We start from the raw sequence: 27,287 nt of genomic DNA on the forward strand, positions 1-27,287 counted from the left end.
TTCATTTCATGCCGTTATTTTTTGTTTTATCTGCTCGTGTTTGGAGCTGTAGTTTTACATATAAGTCTTCAAAGCACATTTTATAAATCAAATTCCAGCTAATTAAAAGTTGCTGATTATTTAATAATTTTTTTTTTTTTATTAATCAAATATCAGAGTTTCAGTAGCTCGTTAAAAAAGATCAAATGACAAATGGGCAATTCTGTCTGATGGGTGGCCAGACATCTCCCTTTTCCAGCTAATAGCTCACTATGAAAATCCAATTCATCCTCAATCGTTTATCATTGCTAAGATGTTTAAAAAAAAAAAAAAAATTATATACAGCTCCATCGAATCAAACGTGCCATTTTATCACGATTCAAGCGAAGTCGGCCTGCAATGATCGGATTGTTTTTAAACGTTATCGTATCCATACTGAGACTCTGCATTTGCATATCTCCAGCTCGTGCAGCCTCAACACATTCGCTATGTTCTGCCGCCGTGTGAGAGTAAAAGGTGTGTGAGCGTGCATGTGTGTGTGTGTGTGTGCGTGCACAGACGCAGGCAGCAGCAGCAGCAGCAGTAGCAGCAGCTACCCCTTGCCCCCACCCATCTCATTAATATGTATGTCTTCTGAGGCAGCTAGCGAAGACGGTGTGTTTCGCACCCGCTGATTAATGCTGTCTGTCAATTACCTCTAGATCCAACCGTGCTGTGGAGCTTCCCCCAGGACTACACCGACCAGGTTGGATGGAACACACTCCGCTTTTTCATTCTCTCTCTCTCTCTCTCTCTCTCTCTCTCTCTCTCTTCCCCAACTCCCCATCTTCTCTAATTCTCTCACTCCTGTTTTTCTGTTCACTCCCCCCATCAGTACTCTTCCTCCTCCTCCTCATCATGGTTCTTTCTCTCTCCCCCCCCCCCTCTCACTCTGTCTTTCCTCCTCTCCTCTCCGTCTCCCCGTCTCATTGCATGTCTGTCGTCGGTAATGAAAAGCAGCGAGCGGCTCTTCAACAAGCGAGGAATGGCTAATTATCATGCAGCCGTGACAGGAATGCACACTTTTGTTTTCGGATTCTCGCTTTCGTTGTTTTGCTCTGTCTGCTACATTTTTCACGACTGTAGCATTATTAGGTTAATTCCATTGGCAAAGTAGCTCTTTCAGATGTGGCATTTTTGGACGGTTTGTTCCCCCTAAACCAGTCAGGGTCGTGTCCTCTGGAGTTGAAGCTCAACATCTGACACATTCAGTCCCATATTATTACTGAGGTCACGTGGAAACGGGGGATTCTGAACTGTTATGCCAAATCGATTTGGATATTTGAATAAATAATCATTTTATATTTGCAGATAATGATAGATAAAGCACAAACTTTGTACATTGAGGGTAGACGTTCAGGCTTGGTGAACAAACAAAATTAGAGATCCGACTTGATCAATGCAATCACAAATAAACCAACCGATCCCTTTAAACCGTTTAAACTGCTCTCCAATTTGGAATAAATAGGAAGTTAGCAAGCTTTATGGTAATTTTCTTTTGCCACGGGGAGTTGTACACAAAAACTTAACTATTTATGAAAAATGGAGTCAAACCTTTTTTGGATTGATTAGTGCCATTCCATATGAAACTTGAAGTGCAACTTTATGCAAAAGTTTGAATGTAATATAAAATAAATCCTATCTATAGTGACGTCAATGTTCTCGCTGCTGGGTTGCATATGCATTTCCCCATAGCAAAGCTTGGTTGAAACCAAGAAAGACAACAAATCAACACAGTTTGAGTCTTGACATGTGTCCGGACCTCATCCCCTTTTTTTTTTTGTGTCTCTTTTACTTAGCTCCCACCCACGGCAACCTTCCTTCTCTTTCATTCTGTTGTGGAGCAGATCGTTTGTGTGGATAAGATGGCCCTTAAGATGGCTAGTTAGCGTGCTGTGTACAGAGGGATTGGCCCTTTCCCCTGTATACATAAAAACTGTATTCACTGGCCTCATTACCAGGATTAAGGCTCTTTTCCTCCTTTGTGGGCCCGGAGGCTGGAGTCCTCCAGAGCCAGACTCGGGTCTCTTTCTGTGGCCGCCCGTGCTGGCCAGCATATGGCAGCAGCAGCCAACAGTCTCTGCTCAGAGCTCAGAGCTCAGAGCTCAGAGCAAGGCCTCCTTTTGTTTTGCCCGTTATTGTTGCTCAACGTAATGACATTTGTAGGCCGTAGGATCGGGGTGGAGGGGTTAGTCTACCCCAGGGGAGAAATGCAAGGAAGGAAGGAAGGAGGGAAGGAGGGGCACAGGCAAAGACATGCAGACAGACAGGAGTGTGGATTATGGAAATATGAATTGATTTTTTTTTTTTCTCTTCTGTAGTAGAATAGAAAGCTCAAAGGAGAACAGACTGCAGGCTGGCTGGCACTCTGGGGTGTGCTGGGGAAACCTGACGCGAGAGGCGCTTGCTCCCTCTTTTGCTTGCTCACTGCCCTTTTTTTTCCCCTCTTCCCCTTCTGCTCTCCTTTTCCTCCCCGAGCTCCCAAGTCTCTTGATGTCTTGGTCATCTGCAGAAGCGAGAGGAATGAGGATGTGAAAAAGAAGGAAATGTGGCTTCAAAATATTCCCCCCAAAAACGAAGCAGACAGATGGAAATCCATCCATTCGCTCTCAGATGTCATCCCAAAGTTGTGTGGGGAGAAAAAAAAAATATCTGCAGACTGAATATGCACTTGCAGTCAAAGAAGCGCACAAACAGGAAAGTTAATTATAGCTTGCCACAGTGGAGTGTGACTTGACTAGACGGCCCACTTGTCAATTCAGAATGACTAATAACGCTAAGTCTGCTTACCAGGTAGCTAATAGGGCGACAAGTAACTTCAAAGCTACGATGGGAGTTTGAAAGGGTGAGAGACAAAAGGTCCCCTAAGGCCGAGACCTCGGCGTAACACTGTATTGCCGATACCGACTGCATGACAGCTTGCGATTGGTGGTCACAGCTTCGATGGCAGGGGCGAGACGGGTGAAAGTGCGGTGAAAAACACAAGGTGTGCATTGCAGGTGTGACCCCCTGGGAAAGGATATCAAGTCAAGGGACATGATAAAAGTTAAGGATGGTTGAAATATTTTAAAAAGATTGCAAGCATTATCTCAATTTTGTCTTCGTGGGTCACATAAAATAATGTGGCAGGCCATATCTGGCACCCGGGCCTTGGGTTTGACACCTATGGTTGATAGGTCACATTGCCGTAGTTTTTTTATATGATGGTACATTAGGTAAATAACAAACTCAGAGAATTCAAAATTCAACCATAAAAATGTATCATAAAGCGACCAATCCATTTCCTGGTCCCATTCAAATTGGTACTTAAACATCTTCGGCACGATGAGGACTCCTAATTTCTGAAGTCTACCTCGCCATTGTGAAACTTTAAACGGCATGTTCCCAGAGCAAAATGGCGATTGAGCTTTGAGTTTCACACGGTGTCATCAGCAGGTTGCGAGAGACGCCTGGAATAATCACACAAAAGAATACACGTGGCGTGGGCGGTACTTGAACTCTTCTGCTACATTCATGGATCAACTACATGTTGTGAATTTTGCTGTTCAGCTCCTTGTTACTGGGAAGAAGAAGAAGAAAAAAAAAGCTAAGTTGTGCTACGTTCTGAATTGAAGCGTGGGGCATCTGTTTTTCCAACATGTATCATAGGTTAAATAAAGTAAAGCGTATTTTAGGTTCATCCTGAAATTTTCCCTGAAAGCCGACAAAATGTATCGAGTTGAATTCTAGCGTGCTTTCTTTCCATTTGGAATCTGAACTGAATATTATTCTTATATTAGCTCCAAAGAGCTGTCACAATCAGCGAAAAATCAAACCCCAAGAAGAAATATGAAGAGAAATTTTACCCTCTTTGTCTAGGCTAAACAAAAGTGTGTATCTGCATGAATTTGTGTTCTTGTATGATGTCAGCGTGTCACCGGGTTTGGTCTTTCCCCTTCACTGCACCCTGACAGCAGTGTCAAACAAGGCCTGATATGATCTGTGTATGCCTTTGAGAATATATGTGTGGATGTGGATGTGTCTGGGTTGATAAGGTTTTTATTCTTCTTTCTAACCCTTATCACCCCCAGATCCCCGGGGTGTTCCAGGGTCTTGACTAATGGACAGTCTTGCCCCACTAAGTTGGCCTTTGGCTCCGGCACTGAGCCGGATGCCTAACTAGGACCCCTTGTTGCTCATGGGTCCTGATATCGCTGACCTCTGGGCTTGCTTCTTGGGAGATGAACCACGGTCCAGGAGTATAGAAGGAATACGTTTTTTTTTTCCCCGAGTGTAAACTGTCCTTGCCATATCATTTGCAGTGTCCAGTGACTGGAAAGGCGAAGAAGTGAAATTCGATTTAGACCATAAGTGTCAAACCCAAGGCTCGGGGGCCAGATCCGGCCCGCCGTGTCATTTTATAGTAATTTAAAGGAAATATTATTTCAGATTTCAAAACTAGTAATCCATCCATTTGTTGCGTATTAATGAATTCATTCAACTTGAAAACGATTTCCTCAAGTTTGGCCAATGGAGACACTGGCCATGTGTGCATCTGACGCCATGTGTTACGGGCAGGCCCACATCAGGGTCCATACAGTGAAGCAAAGCCCAGTGGGAGCTAAAAGCTTAAAGAAGGAAATTCTCCCCCGGCCGCTTTGTGCGTGTCCACGCACACACACACACATCTAATTGCCCCCCCCCCCCCTCCCATCCCTGGCTTCTCCTGGCACTTCATTAATGAAGCCCACGCTTGTATGTTTGGGCATATGCAGTGCTCTTGGCCCAACACTTGCAAGTGTATGTGCACGCCAGTGTGTTAGGGAGTGAGACATCTCCCCCTATCATTTGGTAATATATTCCGGAGAAGATCTCGGCAGAGGCATACATAATATTGCCGCTCTCCCCCTGTCTGAGCCCATCTGTGATGCGTATAAAGGACATCAGCAGGACAGGGTATTAGCGCTGGAATAATGCACACTGTAGTTGATGTTGTATATTTATTCTCTAAGCTGCTTGCCCCCCTTCACCCCAACAACATAAATACATACATTTGGGGAAGAAGCTGAAATTAAACCAGTGCAATACAATGGCTGCCATGATGCTAGCCCTAATATTTGGAATTATTTGATGATTCGGTACAACAGTGGCTAAGGTATTCCAGAAAGAATAATAAGTCCACATGTAAGGATTTGAAATTTATTGTAGGTCTCCCTATAGGACGCACACCCGCGTATACCTGACAAGTGTTGGCAAAGTGTTTGAAGAGGCCAGAAGATCAATCTGCCACCTTCAACGCCTCCCAAATAAGGAGGTGGCATCATGGGATGTTGTTAACCAAAACAACTTGAGTCACCAGAGGGGTCACTGATGGAGGGGTTTCATCAATTCTAGGAAGACAAAACGCCCTCTTCCTCCATTTCCCTCCCAGAGCAGAGCAGCTTGGTCGGAATGAGGCAGAATGTGAAAATGTAACACCCCCGCCTCATGTCAATTTGAAAGTGCACCGCGTCGGCTCATTCTCGTGCACCCCTCCATCTTTCTTTCTCCCCCCCCCTCCCAGCTCAAGCAGCTCTGTTGCTTTGGTCCAGCTCCGAAGGCCGTTCTTATTACCGGCACATAGTGCGGGTCAGAATGGCAAGCCGGCAGCATAATATTAAAGCCTAATGAAAGGAATCTCTGCAGGGTCTGCGGTCTGCAGCGGCCAGTGGAGCCTGTGCCTCTTTGCCCATTGTTCTTCTTCTTTTCCTTTTATTCTGAATTCTCTGCTATATCCACTGTCTGCGTCTGCCATTGTTTGCCTTTGTTTTGTTACGTCTATTTTTTTTTTAAATCAGACTCTGAGAAAATGTGGATACAGTATAAACCGGCGTGCAAATACAAGGGGGGTGTTCGACGTAAACGGAGTCATCGGGATCCAAATTTGTACAAACTGTAGCTAAATTGTGCTAATGTGTTAATTAAGTTTTATTTGCAGTGAAAACTATGAAAAAGATGAATTTCAACAATTTTTTTTCGGGCACCGGCTGTGTTTTATTTCATTTTTCTGAATCTTTTATTCAATTTTTTTACATTAAGATAAAAGGGAAAGTTTGCAATCGTTTTAGGGATACGTACCTACTATAGAATATTGCGATATATCGTTATCTGGATATAAAGTTTTGCCTATATTGCACATCACTAGCGTGAATGTGTTATCCTTTTTTGTAACTTTGTTTTCATCTTTCTTTTCCCAGCGTGGTTTTACTGTATCAGCCTTCCCCATCAAGATTTCATGCCATCATACATTTTACCTCTGCATTATTTATTTTTTGCAGTCTTTCTAAAACCAAAGCTCAGCTGTCCTTGTGCCTTTACACATTGCAAATGAATGCATATCCATGCAAATTCTTAAAAAAGGGAAGGCTGAGAATTTGAATATTTTGCTTAAAGCTGCACCCAGGTCGACCCTACCATTCGGCATTTGAAAGCAGAGTGTCTTTTTGAATACTGAGGCTCTCTCTCTCTCTCTCTCTCTCTCTCTCTTTGTCATGTTAGCCAGAGGGGCTGCATGAGCCGACCGGCACCGGCAGGATGGGCAGGCATCGGATGGGTAGCTGCGCACAGACAGACTAATTGGGAAGAGGGGGGGCCGAAGGGGGACACCGGGTGAGGGAAAAGGGGGGTTAAGACGACAACCTCCAGTTAGGTGGGAGCTGGACTTGGACAGGGACTGAGAAATAAATAGGGAGAGAGCACTACAAGACATAGGTGTCAAACCCGAGGCCCGGGGGCCCAGATGCGGCCCGCCGCATCATTTTACGTGGCCCACCAAGACAAATTTTGCATCGACTTTGTGTCATTACTAAAATGACAAATTGTCTTTGCTTTTTAAAAATAAAGATGTTGCTAGCAATGCATCTTTTTAAACTACAGTTTTTACTAGTCTCTGATTTCAAAACTAGTTTCCTATACTGTATGTACGTATATTTTTAGTCCATTAATAATGTTTGTAAATGTTTCCATACTTCTCCTTTCCTGCTTGAATCCAAGTTCTTTGTAGAGGACCCTGGAGGCCAAGCTGCCCCTGAACTAGGTTGAAGCTACGTCGGGCAGCCGGCTAGATTGATCTGGTTGCGCTAGCCAGGGGAATATAAAGCAGGGCAGAGGCTTAAAGTCTGAGGCCCCCTAGGGAGGAGTCCTTGCTGCATGGGGAGAGGGGCATGAACTGAGTTCCTTCCACTTCCCTCCCTCGGCCGCTGGATCCGCACACGGAATAACTTTCCGTCACTTCTGCTCTTTCTTATGCCATTCACTTTGTCTCTCTCTGTGGCATGGTGACTCCTCATCTTTAAAAGCACCACGTGAAAGTTGCTCATGATGTTCACACCCAAAATGAAGGTGAATCTTTAGTGGACTATGAAATACAGTTCAGGCTTGAAGCAACTTTTTTTTTTTCTCTTTATTGCCGAGCAGCTAATCATGGACTGGAGCACTCCTCCCAGAGTCGTTTTTGAATAGCTTTTAATTGAACCAACCACAGTCCCTGCTAGAATAATTTGCGTTGGGTAAGTTAAGACCTAAGAGAAATAAGGCTGCTTTCCTTTTGCTGAAATGTTGTCCCTGATGTATCATGTGATATTCTGCAGGGGCATGATGCAAAGCGGCACAGGGCTGCTGCTGCTGCTGCTGCTGCTGCTGCTGCTGCTGCTGCTGTTGTAGCGATAGCAGGATGCTCCACCGGGGGAAGCCAAAGCATTCTGTTTCGCTGAGTGATAGCCCTGTCTCCACTCACCATAAACAACACACGCAAGCATACAAGCGTCTGCCAACCTAGCGGCGCCTTCCTACCGTTGTGCCCCCCGCCGCCAGCCAGCCAGCCAGCCAGCCACCCTCCTTGCGAATCTACAAATATATTATCTGACTCTTTTTCTATTATCTTGGGAAAATGGCAAACAGGGGGGTAGCTATACGTGTGGGAGTGCTAAAAAAAACAAAACCCTTGGGTACTTTCACCTTGCTTTTGCAATAAATTGGAACATCAGATGACTAGGGATGGATTTATTTGCTTGTGACATTGCCGTGCCCAAAGTGCATGTCACAAAATTAAATGGGTTAGCGTAGCAGCTACGATTGCTCCCTGCATCTCTTAACGCATCGCTAAGAAATGATCAAGTGTGACTTAAGTAATCGATAAAATGCTCGGATAGGATAACCGATTCTAAAAACAGCCCGACAGCCATTGTAGCGCCGCAACTTTGGCCATGTTTTTGGAATTCCCTCCATAATGCTAACTAAAGGGCAAAAAAAGGCCACACGGAGATTTTTTTTTTCCCCCCCATCATCTCGATGATTGACTAATTTCTGCTCATTCCACGTCATTCACTCAAACGAAAATCGAAATAGATTGAATTCTTGAATAGGCCGGATAGAAAAAAAGTCTTCATTGTAAGATCTTTCTCACAGATGGAAGCTGCCACTTTGCGTAAATGTCTTCACAATCTATATGATGCCACTGTACCTGACGATGGCAATATTATACGTTACGTAGCCCTTAGAAATATATATATAGCACACATCTGCCGTTTCCATGTCACATTCTTCACACGTACAAACGCGCACGTTCCCGATGGTCCTGTACGAGATCAGAGTCTCGGCAAGTCCCTGGACTGTCACTCAAGCGCAGATACCTGATGTGGGCGGGGCCGGCCGCAACTCTCAAATCTGGCAAGTCAAATGTTTTTATTTGCAGGCAAAGCAAAGTCCCAGTGTGTGTGTTTGGCTTTGCGTAGCATATGCGGTGCGCCAAGGAGGGCTCGCTGGAACATATTGCTGCTTGTACATCGTGGTTAATAATAGTCGCAAACGCACACAGCCATGGCAGCTCTGATGTGTGTGACAGTTTTACAGCCGCACGCACACACACACACACACGCCCACGCTCACAGACCTCCTCTGCCACCCGGCTGTGTGTCTTTGTTGACTTCTCAATTCTATCACAAATTCTGGAAAAACAGCGACTTCCCGGCGACCTCACCTCACCCCTCCCCTCCCGGCTCATTTTTTTTCGGCACATATATAGGCGAGCGTTGCCATCCACACAACAGTGATACAAATGTACATGCTTTAACACCCCCCCGGCCCCCATCCGTGAAAGTAAAGTCCTTGAAGCAGGCAGGAATTCACACAGATCATACACTCAAATGCACCCCCCCCCCCATTCTGTCATGGCTCATTGTTGCTTTTGCTTGTTTGTCTGCGACAATGCTCGTGTTGTACTGCGGTGGCAGCTTTATGGTTTGTTAAAGGGGGTGGGGGGGGGGAGATCAGTGACTGCTCCCCATGGCGAGGTCTTAGCAACAGTGTGCAGCAGAAGCAGCAGCAGACGCCCGACTTGTGGGATGGCATAGGGAGACAGACGGATGGAACGAAAGATGGCAGAGGAGCAGCTCGGACGTCAAAAACCCGTCAAACAAAAAAAAAAGCGAGCTAGTCCTTGGACTTAGTGGCAAGCTTGGCAGACGAGGCAAGGCCCGAGCATCGCTAGACAGTGACCGGGATTAGTTTGCGGGCTTGGCGGGAGCTAAAAGAGAGGCAGAGCCCACCGCCGTGCACCTTTATTGGAGCCAGGAGAGTTTAGAGCGAGGGGCAGGCAGGCAGGCAGACAGACACACAAGCGTGTAGACTCGGTGCTGGACGGACGGACGGACGGCTGTTGCGGTGCGGCTCGCCCATATGGCGCCGTGCTCTGTTCCTGCTCCCTGTCTAAATCCGTATGCCGCCACCGCCGCCAGAAAAGGTGCCCCCCCTCCCTCCTCCCTCCATCTTACTTGAAGAGACCTTCCCTTCCTGCCCCTCCTGCCTCCCCACAAGGGAGGTGTTGGGAGGTAAAGCCCCGAAGGCTTGTACCCCCCCCCCCCCCCTTTTACCTCTTAACCCCTCTGAGCTGCTTAGCCCATTGTCGCTCCAATCTGCCACCGCCGTGGCTTGGGCCCAGTGTTCCCTCCCTCGCTCACTCGCTCTCTTTCTTTCTTTCTCTCCCTTCATCCTTTCATCTCCCTCTGGCATCCCATAATCGATGAACTTATTAAGTGCTAATTATTCACGCTGTGGACTGAGGGATCCCTGCCTGTCTGTGGAGAAAAGGGACCATTAGCACTTTGTTTAGCCACGTGAAGTCGTTGATACGGCCCATTCGTTTGGATTAACGGCGTTTAAGAGACACTCGTCAGATTGTTATCAGAAGCGATTAACGTTAATCCTCATTTTGGTTAGCCACTCCGCCGTGCCCGAGAGAGATTTATCGTGAAATGAAATGCCATTATTTGTGTTGTCTTTGTGAAATGCGTTTCTCTAAACTGCGTGTCTTGTTTCGATCTCTCAGGAGGTGCTTCAGACGATACCAAAGTTCTGCTTTCCCTTTGACATGGAAAGGTATGATTCCCCTCTCTCTCTCTCTCTCTCTCTCTCTCTTCCGCTTCTCGTTTCTCCCACCGCATCTCAATTTTTACACGCACACAATTTACCTTATGATGACTTGCACAAAGATCCGGTACAAGAGTCGAAATATATCCCACCAAGCATATTAACAAAAATAAAATAAAATAAAATCAACCTATTGTCATGTTGACAGTTGCATTGTTATTTTCCGAGTGTCACAATATAATATCGGTAAGTATCACTTTAGTTGCATTAAAAAATGAAGTAACAGAAAACCTGAGCTTACACACCAAATCTAACTGCTTTTATAATTGCCAAAAAGTGATCCTTTATGTGCCGTCCGTCCTTTTTCTGGCCAGCTTCTCACCTCAAGGCAGTGAGTGGGGTTTTCATTTTTTGGCTTGGGAAAAGGCCATGATATAATTCCCATTACAGAGTGAGAGCCTGTGAATCTTTTTTTCCACTGAAGCTGAGATGCTGCCATCTAGTGGTACTTGTTTTTTTTTTTTTGTGGACCTTGTTTTGTGCTCTCTCAAGAAGCCATCCCATCCAGAAGCCACTAATTGACTTTAAATTTGTAAAAATAATGACTTCAATTATTTCTAAGAGGATTTCTTTTGTCTGCACGATATTGTTCCTCATGTGATCTTTTAGAGTGTCCCAGAGTCACGTCGGACAGAACTTCACCTTTGTGCTGACGGATATCGACGGGAAGCAGAGGTTCGGGTTCTGTCGTCTCACTCAAGGATGCAAAGTCTGCATTTGTCTTCTCAGGTAACGCACGCACACACACATGATCATTACCTAATGGCGCTGTACCTAATATTGTGACCAGAACTAGTAGTATTCATGAATGTCAAAAAAAAATATGTAAATGAGTCAAATAGCACATTCTTTGTTTAAACATGCTAGTCACCGTTTTCCCCAAAATGTCGATGTGCAGAAATATCATTTGCTTCGTCGTTAATGCAAATATGTATGTTTGATTTCTTTCACGTACACTTCAAATATGCAAAAAAAAAGTCTAGAAAACATGACTTGAAATAGGCCATGGATGTTCTGGTTTTTTTTTTCTCCATTAATTCCTCACCAGATAAAAAAAAAAAAAATCTTAGAAGTAAGCACATATTTATGAGACGGTTTCAGTGTTCACACTCAGCCGAACTTTGCCAAATCAAGCAGTTTAAATTCTCATCTGCCCACACAAATAGCTTAGTGTGATTTACCCACAATTATTCCAAAGTTTTTTGATATTCGAAAGGTAGATTGATTTGTCCTAGCACAGCAGACATAAAGGAGAACATCAAACCCAATCAAACGGCACTTTTTTTGCATAATTACAACCCAACAAAGGCTATTATCATTTAATTCCCACCTAATTGCATGTTGACACAGTGTTTACTTTTTTTCTTTTTTTTTTTTTCCTCTTCCCCCCACCTCCAGATGTAATTACCCCACCATTACAAAAAAAGAGTCTTTTGCTACAAATCTCAGTGGACATGCGTGTGCACTTTAGTATAAACTAGAATGGAAAAAAAATATATTTTTAACGTGAGCATGGAGCAGTTACAACAGTTTAATGGCCAACGGAGCACAACGCCTGTGTGTGTGTGTGTGTGAGTGTGTGTTTGGTGGACAGTTATATTGGTTTGTTGCTGCTCTGAAGAACAGTGTCCAGCCCCCCCCCCCACACACACACACACACAGCCCCCATGTCTTCTCTCTCTCTGTCTCTCTCTCTCTCTCGCTCCTCGTTATTCGGCTACTGCCAGTGTGCGACAGCAAAGCCGCTCGCTCTCAGTCCATCCATAATTATGCATGAAGCTTTGCTGCCAATTAGCAAAGGCTCCCCTGTCCGTCCGTCCCCGTCCCTCTCGCTGAGTTAGACATACTAATTCGTTTGACATATGATGTATAAAATTCATTATGCATTCTGAGGACTTTGTGGTTTGCTTCAATTTTTCTTTTTTAACAGAATTGTGTATAGAACGTTTATTTTTGTTGGTTTGAGTCATTTATTTTACATTGAAAAATAAATACTGACTTTTAAAGGAAAATTGGGAACTCGGTTTTCCCTCGAATGCAAAGTACCAAATATTTTTGGTTTTCTTTAAATAGCTTCATTTCCCAGAAGTGATATTTTAAACCACCAGTGTTTAAAATAAGAACTGCATCTTTAAATGTGAAGCAGAGAAACCGAGGCCCAAAAATCACATACGTACTTCTAATCTCCAATAGATTTGAAACGAAAGTGATGACGAGTGTTTTTGCCCGCTTGATTATCGAAGTGCTGGGACAATAAAATTGTCACCTCTGCTCACGCAAGGAAGTGCCTTAATGAGGGCGACACTTTTATGTGGACGGGGGCTTTAAGCTTGAGACAGTAAAAAAAAAAAAAAAATTCTTCCAGGCAGCTGAAAAACAAAAATACTAATTGTCGTCTTATTTTGATGTTATTCCGTCGTGCTCTGTCATTTCCTGACGCGCCTAACTGGAAGAATTCCTGGCCGAGATGGGGGTTGTTCATTGATGGCGAGGGGGAAAAAAAAAAAAAAATGTATTTCCTGCATTTTATTTGACGGCGGATCCACTTTAGCGTCGGCACGGCGCTGCTTTGCGGTTGTTTTAACGGGTTCCTGGGAGGGGGGCGAGTGGCGCTTCCTCCCCCCTGCGTGTAACCCTCGACCTGAAATTGTAAAGGTGATATGAAATCTTCCACTGAGCTGTCTCCAACGTGGAGGATAACTTAGAATGTTAGATGCTTAAGGAGATTTAAGAGTTAGCTGAAAGAGCAGCCGTAAAAGTCAGCACCCCGCAGGTGATTCAAATCTATTACAAACTGAAAAGATTGCCTTGCTGGAGAATGAGAATACAATCAAGTTGATATTTCTGAATTCATTGTATTTTTTTTTTTTTAAAGGGGTTGCTTGCTTTCAACTTTTTGGCGCGTGACTTTTCTGGGATGGACATTAGGGCAGATGAACTTGCACTTTGGCTGTTCACTTTTCGTGATGGATGCCTTTCTCGCTATCAGAGGATTTGCCTCGCACAAACACATCTGAGCAATGAACTGTGACGAGTAGGAGTATATCTCGCAGCACTCCCGACTTAAATTTTACAATAACAAGAGAAGCGAGCTGGAGGATAACCTTGACAAATCACGACATTAAAAAGCAAAACAAATATTAATTTGGGAGAAAGTAAGCGGAGTATTGATTATTTGTTGCTGGTTTCTTCCACCACTCATGGTGTGTTTTCCCTCTTAAACAACGGAAGTATAGTGCAGAATAATGAGTGAGTTCTGTGAGGCTTGACGGCTTCTCAGGCAGCCAGACTCCTTTTTAAAAAAAAAAAAAAAAAAAAGGACGTTCACTTCAGCAGTGAAAAATAAAGGATTAATATCCGGAAGCCTGGATTTTTAAACAGAAGTTTGAAAGGAGACAAAATCTTAAAGCGGTGTTCTTAATTATTTCATTAGTGTATTTCATTTTTCTGATATGCAAACTTTTTTTTTTAATTTATTTCATTTTTTTTCTGAAACGTAAACTGCCTTTCATCTTGCAAGCATTCAAGACGCTGTATGTTTTTTGACATGGCAGAAATAGGCTGATATGCAGTCAGCATGCGAATGATTTGATTGGCCGGGCTCTCTCTCTCTCTCTCTCTCTCTCTCCCCTTGCAAGTGTGACCCGATTGCAGTAAGTCTTCATGCAGATGTCAAAATATCGCCACGTTAAGAGCCTGATTGTTTCAGACTAATGGTCACTCAGCCCCTCTGATTGGCGCGCTTGGCTGCACTCGGTCGGCCCTGTCATTGGCCCCTTGCGGATTTAGCCATAGGAACATTTGCATTCGCTTCACTTTATTGTTTTCTTGTTGTCTGTTAATTCCAGTCTACAGAGCAGCCGCTGACCCATGGCCTGGAATCTCCAGCCAACCGCCAGAGCAGCCTCACAAAGATTACAATTCATTTGCCATTTACTGTATCGTCAGCTCATCATTATTCAAGTTCAGGTTCCAACGTGAATATGAATTCCATATTTTGACAGAAGCCCGTGTTTTTTCAAATTTGGTTGCATAATATTGAAATCAGCGCTAAGCTCACAGCCAAGAGAAAGCAAAGCGTTGGCCTTCTTCCACCCAAGAGAGCAACTTGGCCAAGAATATGTCAGAGTGCTAAAGAGAGCCATGCTGCCGTTGCGTTTAGCTTCTGCTGCCTGGACGCTTCAACACCAAGAAAGCTGCTTTTTAATGAAAACATTTTTTTGGTCTATTATTTACACGAGGTAACACCTTTTTATTATGTGAAGGGCAGAAGGGAGGAGAAAGGCGGGGGGGGGCAGGAAGCAGCTTGGGCTGCATTTTTGTTAAGCGTCTGGGAACAGCATGCTTGTAAAGTATAACATCCCGCATCACATGACATTTTTGGTGGCTTGCTGGTTCTTCTTTGGATTCGAATCTGTTGTCCTTCTACCGCTTCTTGTTTTGGATGAAAGAGCAGAATGTCGATATTGATTGTTTTGTTTTGAGCTGCTGAATGTGTTTAAAATTGATTGTCATGAATACAATTCTGTCTTACAATAAATATGAACGCAATATATTTAACAATAAATGTTCATTTCCTTACCTTTCAAAAAAACTTTTATGGTGGGAAACAACATTTGCACAGCTCTTGTTGCTGGAAAATAAAACTTTATAATATTTTCTAGACTTTTCATGTCATTTCTAAATTCTGATAGAAATACTAAAAAATATTGCTTATTAAAATTAACTTTTTTTTTTGAATTGCAGTTACCTCCCATGGTTTGAGATCTACTACAAGCTGTTGAACACCCTTGCAGACTACCTAACAAGACAACAGGTAATCATCTCATTTGCACGTTTTTATCCGATCATGTCCGTGTCGTGATTGACAAGCGCAAACAAGGAAAACAAAGAGGTGGTAATGAAAGCACAGCCCCCCTCCAATGCGGAGGGGAAAAAAAAAATCAAAACACTACAATCCTCCTTGTGCATGTTGCGAGCCATCTTGGGCTCAGCTGTGCTGCTCTTACTATGTTGACATTTCACACACACCAAACTGATCTAAAAATTCAAGTTATGAGTTACTGCAAAACAAATCTCGAACATGCGCGCACAAAAGTCTTTTCCCCTGACTATTTGCTGCCAAATGTAAAATATGCAGCAAAGTGGGGAGATGTGCAACATGTAGCGCAGAGAGAGGTGAAAGGAAAGGAAGAGGGAGGGGGAGGGCGAGAGGGAGGGGGGTGGGGGGGGGGGGGAGACAGATCACGCTGCGGGACCGCTTTCACTTGTCATGTAGTTGGTGCTTCTTCCGCAAAGCCTCAGAGAGACTCTTGTTAAAAGGGAACAATCAGGGAGCGCACGCGCCTTACATAAGCCTGGAAAATAAAACCGTCTGATTGAAAGTGACTCAGCCGTCGTAAATAGGCAGCGAGGGGGACACGAGGAGGAGCCAAGTGGCTGGGATACCTTATCTGTTCGTCTGCATGATTTGCTTTCAATTTGATCCCCGCCCGCTGTCCGTTCCAGGCGAGAGGGAGATGTTGACAGACAAGGGAAGAGCGATGAGGGCTAAATGAACTGTTTCCTCGGGCCGTGTTGTTGACCATGCGTGTGAGCGTTCAGCCTCTCGTGACAGGAGGCTGGATATTACTGTTGCTGCCTTGTACACTACATACATTAAAAAAAAATAAAAAAACATATCAAACAAAGAACAATCCCACAGTTTAACTGCGAGTGGCAAAAGTGTCGCCCCCCCCCCCCTCTTCTGAGGCCCGGCAGCGTAAATAGCAGTCTTGTCATGGAGCTCATAAATGGCGCTAGAATAATTTCCCAGCCTGTTCTGTGGTCAAGTGAGCTCTCTGAAGGTTTCTTAAAGCCCTTGTCTTTGGAGTGGGGGGCTGCCTTAATTACTGACAGCGCTCTCTGGCCTGTAAATCAACTTTGCTGGATAATGGCCGTCTGCAACTTGAAAGTCACACTCTTTTAACCTCGCCGTATTTATTAAGCATAGCCTTGTATTATTGGGGCAAAAGTATCGGGACGCCTACATGGAAATGCAGAGTTGGTTTTGAAAAAAAAAAACAACCTAATGATCAATTTTCATTCAAAGAAATAAATTCATGCCTCTTGCAGAATAACGACTTGAATGACATGCTGAACTCTCTCTATGAACTTCCCGTGCCAAAGCCCTTCACGCCAGTCAACCTGAGTGTGGTAAGAAAAAGTCCATCTTTATCTCATATGCTCTTTTTACCCGACCGAGGCATCGAGACATGAACTCCGTTCACACTAGATCATTTATGGTTTATTTAGAAATATACATACTATATAAAACTCACTGTTTTTTAGAGTATGTGGAAAATATGGCATGAAAATAAACAGGAAAAAAATAGGGCAGAAATGGAGACATTGGCAACGTATGGAGATGGAGGAGCAGAAAAATAAAAAGATGTCGAGCGGGAGGAGATTTCCATGTGCTCCATTGAAAGACACAAAAAGCAGTGGACTGGCGCTCTGTTTGGAAACAACAAGTCCGCTAACAGGCTTTTGCCGAGATAAGCCTGAAGTGTTTAGAAACGGACGCGTCCTCTCACAACTCGCCACGCACGTCTCCCGCCTATCAAAACGAGGAACGGCTTAACGAGCCCGAGGCCTTCAAAGTCCGAGCGTGCCCGCGGTCCACTTTTGACGCAAACTCCCCTGCTGTGTTTCTACCTCATACATAAAAGACACTTTCTTAAACAGGTGGCATTAACCTGCCACGCACACGACGGCATTTTTGCGCGCCATTATCTCGGCGTTGGCTCGGCTTCTCCCCCATTCCGTAATAGCATCAAACGCTTGTGTTGTTTTTCGACTCCTCCTTTTTTTCAGCCAATTAAAACCAGCAAGTCCAGGTCCCCGCAAGGATTCGCATCTAATTATAAGGATACATTTACAACATCATGACACTAATATGACACAATCAATTCATCAAAATGAACGTTTGCAGCTTTCCTTTGTGTCAAAAAAAAAAAAGTGAATCTTCGGGTGTCATTGAGAAAGGTGATACCTTCATTTTTTTTCCTAGAGAAGACACTTATTCGATAATTAATGGATGAAGCCTAAAAGTGTTTTTTTTTAAATTTTATTTTCAATCACGCCAGCCAAGAAGCGGAACGCTTGTCCCCCTTTCATGTGTGAACCCTGTTTTGCTCTTTTTTTTTGCTCTCTCTCTCATTGTGCAAGAATGAGCAGTTGTATATTGCCACTGGGCAAGTACTGAGAGATCAGCCAAGCAAGGAACCGGTGAGTGAATGGCAGAAAAGGGAGGAGGAGGCGGAGGAAAGGAGGAAAGGAAAGGAGGCTGCTGCTGCCGCTGCTGTGAAATGTGAAACCGCGGCTGTACTAACCACATGGGAGCCACAGCTTTCCAATCTGGCCAAATAAGCTGCACTATCTTTTTAAAACATAACAAAAACAAACTATCCTGGGCTTTGGTTGGTGTGTGCTGCTTCTTCTCTGGAAAACAATCAAACTTTGTAAATGATTAATGCCTCTCCACATTGCCGTACTCTCACCATGAATATCAAGATTTTTTTTTTCTTTTGTACTTACATTTTATGTTAAAAGCAAAGGCAATTGTGCTAAAAAAATCTCCTTGATGCCTTTCCAGTTAACCCACTTTTTGTGTTTTTGTATAAACATAACTTCGAAGAAGAAAAGCAGCCGTTGAAAGCCGGGATTGAATCGCTGGTTTGTGCCACGCGTTTGTGGGGAAACATCATTTGGAATGCATGATAAAATGTTTATTCTCTAGAAATCTTGCTTGTTGTAGGTGTCTTTTTCTCTCGTTTGGCTCGGTTGATATTTTTATTATCAGGAGTAAATACAATTGCCAAGATGATGAGGTCATTTTTTAGTATGAATTCAAATTAAAATCACCTTGCAGGTATCTCAAGTTTCATCATAAGGTGGACAAGATCTTCTAAGTTATTAATATATGGATATTTTTGGTGGAGGAATAAGATAATCCAAATGAGGTTTGGATTTCTGCTACGTTTTAACGTTTGTGTTGCCTGTTTGCCTTATGCGACAGGAAATACAGTTGAACTATTTCAACAATAACATGATAATTGTTTTGGTCTGTAATACAGAAACACGAGGGAGAGGAATATTTTGCACTGTTTCCCCTCGCATTTTCGTGAGTAATTACGCAGATTTGCACAGTCTGTTAGTATGTCTCAATTGACTATTTATCACAACGTTGCTATTCTTTCTGCTGAGGCGGTGTTTTAAGTGGGGAAAAAAATAGTCCCTTTATTCCACTGTTGCCAGGTAAAATAGGTACATAATTTAAAAAATAAATACATATTTAAATTTGTTTTTGTTTATAGATAAATACATAATGTAAAAAATATTTACAATTTTGTTTGTCTGAAAAATGTCCAATAGCATTTTGAACGATTTGAATGATTTCTGGAGTTCACTCAGCACTGTCTTAAGTCCCTTCAAATTTGGTGATGGGCTTTTCTCGAATCCCTACCAAATCACTCCTAACTAACATAATTGCCCTGTGATTAATCTCTTATTCTCTTGTTCCATGCCTTTAATCAGAGCATTGTTGTTTCACTCCTTTGGTGATTTGGATCGTCCGTGACTTTCTTATGCCATTTTTCTGAGATGCATATAAAATTGTGAGATTTTTCATGGTCCTGAATTCAGGTGGTTAAATTAACACTGCAGGCAAATTCAGTCTAGTCATTGTTGGATGGTATTAAAAAAGTAGTGAAAGTCTCATGGGCCACTCCGTCATGTGTTTGGGGGGGGCAAGGCCGGCAACAGATGCTGGAATGAGCGCTTTGCCTACCTGTCTCCAGACAGAACCCCTCTCCGGCCTCTTTGATCGGAACACCGCAAGTGCCCTGCTCTCCCAAAGTGAGACAGGCATCTCTGTGATCCTCTAAACAAGCCGTGTTTGCACACACGCATGCATGGGCTGGCTGGCTGGCACACACAAAGCTCGCCTTTCCAACGCTTAAATAAAGAGTCGGCTTTTCCACCAGAGACCTCACCCCAGTCTGCGTCTATGGGGAGATGAGTTTCTATTGAGCTTCTGTAAGCCCGATAAAAGCAGCGCCACAGTTCAGACACCAGCTCAGCAATTCATATAGACAGAGCTGAAGATGAGCCATAAATCATAGAACAAAGTCACCCCCCCCCCTCCCCTTCCCTCATTTTCTTCTATGTAAGTGGTGCGCTTCACTGGTGACCTTCTCTCTTCTTTCTCCTGCATGTTTGTGTTTTGCGCAGCACTCCTACTTCATCGCCCCGGATATCAATGGCCTGCCAACTATCCCAGAGAGCGTAAGTATTTGTGGAAAAGCAGACAGAAAGAGATAAAGCCAGCCCTCTCTTCTGGAAACATCTCTGCCTCTAATCGTATTTAACCAGATACACTTGTCATCTTTTGAAACCATTGCGTCATCCTCTTGTTTCGGTTTTGTCTCCCGGTGCTGATACATTTTCATGTTGAAGTTCAGCCACTTCCACGGGTATTAGAGACTTTAGATGTAACTCGCCCCTTTTCCCCTGTTGATTTTCTTTTTTCTATTTCGAGTCGAGCATCCGCGCATACAAATCTCGACCGCTTTAATTCACCTTTTGGAACAAAGTAAAAAGGCGCAAGGTCGGCGCCCGGATAGACGATGAGGACACTTTTGCTGCGAGTTTGTTACATCTCTGCCTTTGTGCCCATTTGTAGAGAAACCTGACAGAATACTTTGTGGCCGTGGATGTCAACAACATGCTGCAACTGTACAGCAGTATGCTTCACGAGCGGCGAATCATCATTACCTCAAGCAAGCTGAGCACTGTGAGTCAGTCCATCATTTTAGATGAGCTTGATTGGTTCCTTCGAACCGTCCATTTGCTCATTTATGTTTTATTATCTCAAAGGTAATCGAAAATCGCTTTTAATCGGAAAATCCTTTTTGATTGAATTGCATTGGAACATTTTGAAATGTACTGTTCTTGAATCACATTGAGTCATTCCACTTGAACATGAATCGTATGTATCGAGATACCCATCGAATCGTCTTAGAATGATGCACAAAAGTGTATGTAACAAAAACGTCTTTGGGAATGGATAGCTTAATGAGGCCTTTATTATTTTCAACAGGGTGAATCTTGTTGATACTCTAAAACTAGTCACTTCACTCGCATCATGCGTGTGTGTCTATGAGAGTCCTTCCGACCCCCCCCCCAACTTTCTTCCTTCCTTCCTCGGTTCCTCCTTCCACCCTTATCTTTGTGTTTGCTGAGGCAGAGCCGAATGTTTATGACAGATGAGATGGAAGCGGGAAGTGATGTCACCCCGCTCCTATCTGTATCTCGAATGTAGCCGAATCCAATATCAGCAGCCCAGCTGGAGGGCGCCGGCCGGCCGGCCGGCCAGCCGCGGCGCTGTCCAAGGTCTCCAGCCCTCCTCGACGTTCACCTGTCTCAAAACAGCAGCAATTTGCCTAAATGCGATTTGAAACGCTCGTGTTATTTTACTTAAGAAAATATACCGGCGGGATATTTTAAGAGATTGTCGGTCAGACCTCTCTCTGCCTTTTATCCGGCGCAATCCATCATCCACTCATCTGTCGATCCATCCGGCTTCCTCTGGGAGGGCTGTTTTGGTTTGGTAGCCGTATATGTCAGGCACTGTAGTACAAAGGTATTTCCACATCCCCGCTGGGATTACTTGCAGGCCTTTGCATTATTACTGCTCCTGTGATGCATCCTTTTTTTTTTCTGACTGACCTCCAAGTTCAGGAGGAAAAGTAATGCATAGTTAGCTGGAAGGAACCCAGCTCATTATCCAGCCCATTGTCTGGTGATCAAATAGGTGAATAGTATATAATTGATGTCAGTTTGTCATAATGTTTGATGAAGAGACTGCTGGCAGTCACGAGATGGACAGTCGTGTTTTCAAAGCTTGTTTTCCACTCGGAGTGGAGGAATTGTGGTGATGCTGAAAGATGAGCGCACACACAAATGCTACTGTGGAAAAAAATATATTTTCAACACTTAATAGAGCAGCACCGTTGTTCATCATTGATCTACAGGAACGTCATCAAATAATAATAATAAATAATAATATAAAACAGAATTTTCATTTTTCATCTTACCAAGATGGTTTGGAAAATTCTATTCTACTTTTGGGTGTGTTTTGTGAGGAAGAACTTGCACAAAAACCCATCAAACAACTTTAAGATGAACTCCAGCTATTTCTTTGAGGTGTAATATCAGTGACCTTTGCTCCCCTCCAATGTTTTTTGGGGTTTAAAATGAACAGACACACACCAGCAACTTGTCTTCTCGGAAGAGCGGAATGGTCTTTCTAGCGAACGCCTACCCGGTCGGCCCAACTCAGCGGTGAGTCTGGAAAGTGGACACCGAGTCTAACAAATGTAGCGCATTTATTCTTTCTGCTCGGGTGTTAAAGCCTCCAGTGAAGCCGGCCGCCCGGCCGGCCGGCATGTCAATCCGAGCGGCCAACAGCAAAGGAATAAATCATCATTGTACAACAATGCAGCAGTTGACTTTTTTGCTGTTTCGTGACCAGAGGTGAACACTCTCGCTCTTTGAAAAGGCTGCCTCGGCACCGGCGTAAGGGGGCGGGAGCCAGCCGAGCGTGGAGCCTTGTCACGGTGCCGTATAATGGGGCTGCATCGGCCCTTCCTCTAACTAGTCAGCTGGGAGGACCCCCTCCTTCCACGTCTTTCATCTGCCTCGGCCCCCCAGCTCGCAAAGCCATTCTCTGCCCTGCCTATCGTGCAAACTGGCGGAGCCTCGGCCCCAGCGTGGTCTGACAGCAGCCTGTCAAGCAGGCAGGCCTATGCTAACAAGGCTCACTCGCTCGCTCTCCATCCAACATGCCCCAGAGTGCCAGCTGTCTCTCTGTTTCCTGCCTTTTCCTCTGTTGTTGCCCGACTTGACTGTGTCTCTCGACTTGGTCCTCTCTGACATATGATTTTTTTTTACTCGTCTGGCTACACCTCTCTTCCGTGTCTTTTAGCTTGATCTCAACCTCAAGCCAGGTGCCAGGAGTTGCCACGCGTGTTCTGCTGCCACTAATGTGGCCATTTGCATGTCGTGGGTGTTTTTCCTTCCTTATTTGTATTTTTTTTTTGCATCCCTGCATCTGTTTATATGTGCAGGTACTCACACCTTATGTCTTTGTGACAGATTCTCCGTGGCGTGTGTAGGAGGCCTGCCCGCCTGCCCGCCCGCCCGCCCGGGCCGGCGCTAGTTGTTGCCCGCAGCAACACACCTGCCCTCCTTCTCTCTTCTGCTGCCACATACTTGTTGTGAGGCACACTCGTGTCACACTGGGCCTGACATCCGTGTTTGTCTACAGAGGCCAAAGCAGACTGGCTAATTGGAAGCTTAGTTGGTGCCGAGGAGGAGAAAGAAAGAAAGGAAGGCTAATATAGTGCAACAATAAAACAAAACAGGAAGCTGCAGGCTGGCATGGACTGAAAGACAGCTGGAAAGATGAAAATAGGAAAAATTTCAATTAGATTTTTTGGAAAAAATATTTTTTATATGCAAATCTTACTCGGAATGCATTTGATAAAATCTTAAATAATATGGTGAAAGCACATTTTATTTAACAATGAAAGGAAAATGATTTCAACGCCACTGTCCTCACTTCTAATTTCGTTTCTCTTAAGTTAGGACACAGAGAGAGAGAGAGAGAGAGAGAGAGAGGCAGCTTTTGCCCAGCCGCAGTACACTCTTCAACTTTTTCTTCTCCCCATCTTTTTTTCGTGCTCGTCCGTCTCCCATCTTTTCTGTCCGTGGTCCAATTGCGAATGAGTCTTTTTTTATATTTCGGCTACAAGTGCACTAAAAAGCTCTCAGGGCACAACCAAAGACCTTGACTGCTTTTTGAAGCAGGCTGTCGCTGTATAATCGCTTAGCTTCTCACAGCGGATGGGAGGGGGGGGGGGCAACACACACATACACACCCGCCCGCCTGAGCGCCCGCCCGCGCACAGTGTGAAAGGCAGGCAGCCCCTCATTACCGGGCTGAGCCCCGGTCCCCGAGGACTGGACCCAGCACCTAATCCTGTATTTGTTCTTGGGGACTGTATCTGTGATTCTCCATTGAATGGAATATTAAGCACCCAGGTCTTTTGTGGAGCGTGTAAGCCATTTGGCTTCACTCATCTATTATTTATCAGCCTGGCAAATATTTTATCAACCTTAGCCTCTTATGGCGTCACGTGAATCCCCTCTGTCCCAATCCTCTGACCCCCTCCCCTGAAAAAAAAAAAACAAAAAACTCCTTGAATGAAGCAGTATTATCTTTTTTATTTTTCAAGTTTTGAATAAATTCAAGTTAGCTGTTGAGCTAGCGTCCATCTCTATCTATTAAGAGATAGCAAAAAATATATATATCTTTAATATCTGAGCATGGCTAACCTCCTCCATTCTCAGGTAACTCCCCCAAAAGAGTCAGTGGGTGTTGGGAGAGTGAGAGACTCCTCTTTTTCCCTTTCAACCTGCAAGTAAATCACCCCAGTTGGGGGGCTCACCTTGAGGCCTGCTGGAGATAATTGGACTTGGTTAGCGAGGTGTTCTGTGCCATTACCTCCTGGTACCACTGAATGGCTGGGGCTTGTCTCGCACTCCCAGAGGAGGAATATACTCGCCTGTTGGATCTCCGCTTTGTGCGTGTGTGTGTACGTGAGATTGTGTGTGTGCGTGCGTGACTGCTGACCTCTCTTTATCACAAATTAATGGCCCTTTATCATCACTACGGTGGGGAAAGAAAAAAAAATAATAATCGGATGGTTTTGATAGCAACTCCTCCACCGAGCGTTTCCCACATTAATATTCATTGGATTGATTTGGTGGAATTAACAAAAGAAGCCAAAGTGTTTGTGAGGGAATTCTTTTTGACATTGTTGTGTTGCGTGAAGAGGAAATATGCATATTCAGATGCGCAGAGCAAGGCACCAATTAAAGCTTGATTAAGCCTTAACTGTTGCGAGATTGCACCGAGACAACAAATTGTTTTTTTTTTTCTCCACTCAATGGGAAAAATGAATTCAGTTCAAATAAACATGCAGAAATGTCCGGGCTTGATTTGAGGTGGAGGAGAAGGCTGCTGCTGGTGGTGGGGGGGCTCATTTTGGCATTGGTGGATTTGGCTCTTGGCCGGTCAATTGTGACACTTTGTGTGTCAGTGAGCAGAGGGTCTCCTGGTGGTTGGATGTGTGTGTGTGTGTGTGTGTGACAGTGTGCGTCCGCTTCACACATTGAGTGTGAAGCCGTAGCAGTATAACAGCGGCTGCTGCTCTGCTCTGCTCTGCTCTGCTCCGGGGTGTGTCCCGATGGTATTGGCCTAGCCGGCAGTCTCTCTTGGCTAACTCATGTTTCATTCTTTGGCAATTTGCCCTAATGAAGTCCCGCAGGAGCCCCTCAGACCTCTGTTCTCTTTCCATATTTAATCATGTTATTTTAATCTGGGGGATGAGCTAACGCCTCGTTCCCCCCGCCGTGCCTGCCTGTGTGTGTGTGTGTGTGTGTTGCAGGTCATTACTTTTAGCCTGTTTTTTTTTAAGAGACGCCGTGTCAAAAGGGGGCGAGGGCGGGGGGGCTCTAAGACAATGGAAGACAATGATTTTAATTTTTTCTGCCGTTTTGGTTTGACTGGAGTTTGTCATCTTCATTTGATTGCACCTCATTATTTGTTTAAGAGGTTCATGATTCAAGTTCTTTTTCTCATCCTACTCTCAGTGACTTTTTTTTTGCTCATTTTGATTTTTAGGACGAGCGACAGACGTGTGTTTTGCTGCAAAAATAATCCTGCAAATATGAAGTCATAGATAATTTAAAAATGTAATGTAACGATTCTTAAAGATGATCGTTATCAGATAAAAGTTGGATTTTTTTGTGTGGAAAAACTCACTTTGAATGTTTTCTCCCTATATTTCATCAATGAATTTGACTTTGTCCTTTTTTTGTCTAGTTAACGGCGTGTGTGCACGGTGCAGCTGCTTTGCTCTTTCCAATGTACTGGCAGCATATCTTCATCCCTGTGCTGCCCCCGCATCTTCTGGACTATTGCTGGTAAGGCTTGCCACCTACGCACACGCACAACATAGTGTGGGTCATCTACGTTCCACCCGAACGGACCGAGATTCTGCATTTTTTTTTTTTTTTTAAAGTACTTCTTTTTATAGACTCAGCCGCGATTGGTCACATGTGCCTTTCGCCACTGTTCATCACTGACTGTAAAATGTGATTTTCAACACTCTGCAAAGACTCAGCAGCAGCTGATTGAATCACGCGGGGTGTCCTTCCAGCTCTGATTAGCCAAATCAAATGTTATTAGATGTTGAGCATGTACAGTATCGTGCGCCTCGATGTATTAGATTGTGTACGTGCGTATTTGTTGATGGACGATAGTGTCACATGTTACACGGCAAAGCTAGCAGCCTGCTGCGTGTTGCTGGATTGAATTAGGTTGATTATGAGCCTGCAGCTCCTGAATCCTCTCAGGCACAACGCTATTTAATCAAAGAATGCCTGTGTAAGTCTGAAAATGTGTTTTTGGTGTTTGACAGGTGGGTTGGATAGCAAAACAATACTCACTGTGATTCACTGTGCTTTTTTTTTAAGTCATAACAATCGTGACATTATTCATTAGTATAAGTAAAATACATCATATTATTTTTTACATCATAGTGATGTATGAATTCAAATTCAGTGGCCAAGTTGCTCCGGAGAATTTTGTGCATTATAAAAATAAATGCAAGAGGAAAAAATTGCTACCACTTTCTAACACCATTCCTTTAAAATATCAACAGATTTGTTTTATCTGAATTTTTTTGTGAAATATTCTTGTTTCATTGTGCTAAATAACGACACTCAGACATAATCATAAACATTATTACAATTATTTCTTAGAGTATCCATGATAGTGGAGCTCTCAAACGTAAGTTGGCTATGCTAAAAAGTGAGCCAGAATCCAAATGACTCTTTCCCCTTCCATACAGAAAATGAATTCACGTGTGAAATTTGTTGTAGCAACTTTCCCCTGTGATTTTGAGTGCTGATGAATTGTTTTCCTTTTCCTCCCTCCATCTGCAGTGCCCCCATGCCATACTTTGTGGGAGTTCATTTTAGTCTGCTGGAGGTATGTTTGTTGATTTTTTATCTTTTTTTTTAAGTATGCATAATCACATAAAAGTACATATGCATCATTATGTATGTAGTATATGAAGGAGCGTGTACAGCTGGATAAAGTTTGCAAAACAAGCAAATATATGCAATAACTTTACAGTACTCATTTACTGTTTATGAAGTAAGGCTCTAACTATCATTCCCAAATTACGCCCTGCTATTTTGGGTGAAAAGAAACAATGCTTTTCACTTTCTTAATCTTAAGCACACAGGAATAGGTACAAAAAAAAATAATACTGGAAGCACAAACAAACACCATTGTTATAAACCTTTGTGTTATTTGGTGGGGCAAGCCATTGTTTGTGAGCGCACGCTTGTGTGTGTGTGTGTATGTGTGATAGTTGTGTGACAGTTGTGGCAGTGGCAGTATTTATCACACTCTGCATCCATGACAGACCTCCTTTCTTGCCACTCCATAATTAGTCCAGATCAGCATGTGAGCCTCCACTGCACAGGCTGTCACAAAAGTGACAAACTAGAAAATTCACACACTATGCGCCCCTCCCTCCTTCACACGCGCACACACACGCGCACACACACACCTGCCTGTATCCTGCATCACACTGAAATAATTGTTGCGTTTGTTGCCATCAGGATGCACGCAGTGTAGCACAGAA

General features: G+C 43.9%; 1 protein-coding gene across 4 annotated transcripts in view; it reads left to right on the forward strand.

Moving 5' to 3' along the window:
• The window catches only part of dennd1b (DENN/MADD domain containing 1B), a 66,547-nt gene that overhangs the window by 13,168 nt on the left and 26,092 nt on the right, over nucleotides 1-27,287 (forward strand). For 2 of the 4 annotated variants that reach the window (XR_007483382.2, XM_049729035.2), the window contains exons 3-12: nucleotides 681-724; nucleotides 10,361-10,410; nucleotides 11,071-11,190; nucleotides 15,208-15,277; nucleotides 16,576-16,656; nucleotides 17,671-17,730; nucleotides 19,735-19,788; nucleotides 20,186-20,296; nucleotides 25,454-25,554; nucleotides 26,578-26,623. Coding sequence is in view for 3 of the 4 variants with exons in the window: in XM_049729035.2 (XP_049584992.1) it covers nucleotides 681-724; nucleotides 10,361-10,410; nucleotides 11,071-11,190; nucleotides 15,208-15,277; nucleotides 16,576-16,656; nucleotides 17,671-17,730; nucleotides 19,735-19,788; nucleotides 20,186-20,296; nucleotides 25,454-25,554; nucleotides 26,578-26,623 (737 nt within the window). In the remaining variant the exon portion in view is untranslated. The remainder of the gene's footprint in view (nucleotides 1-680; nucleotides 725-10,360; nucleotides 10,411-11,070; nucleotides 11,191-15,207; nucleotides 15,278-16,575; nucleotides 16,657-17,670; nucleotides 17,731-19,734; nucleotides 19,789-20,185; nucleotides 20,297-25,453; nucleotides 25,555-26,577; nucleotides 26,624-27,287) is intronic. The other 2 variants (XM_049729048.2, XM_068652106.1) reach the window with 2 other exon arrangements.

Source organism: Syngnathus scovelli, chromosome 10 (genome assembly GCF_024217435.2).
Source record: "Syngnathus scovelli strain Florida chromosome 10, RoL_Ssco_1.2, whole genome shotgun sequence".
In the NCBI taxonomy this organism is placed as follows: Eukaryota; Metazoa; Chordata; class Actinopteri; order Syngnathiformes; family Syngnathidae; genus Syngnathus; species Syngnathus scovelli.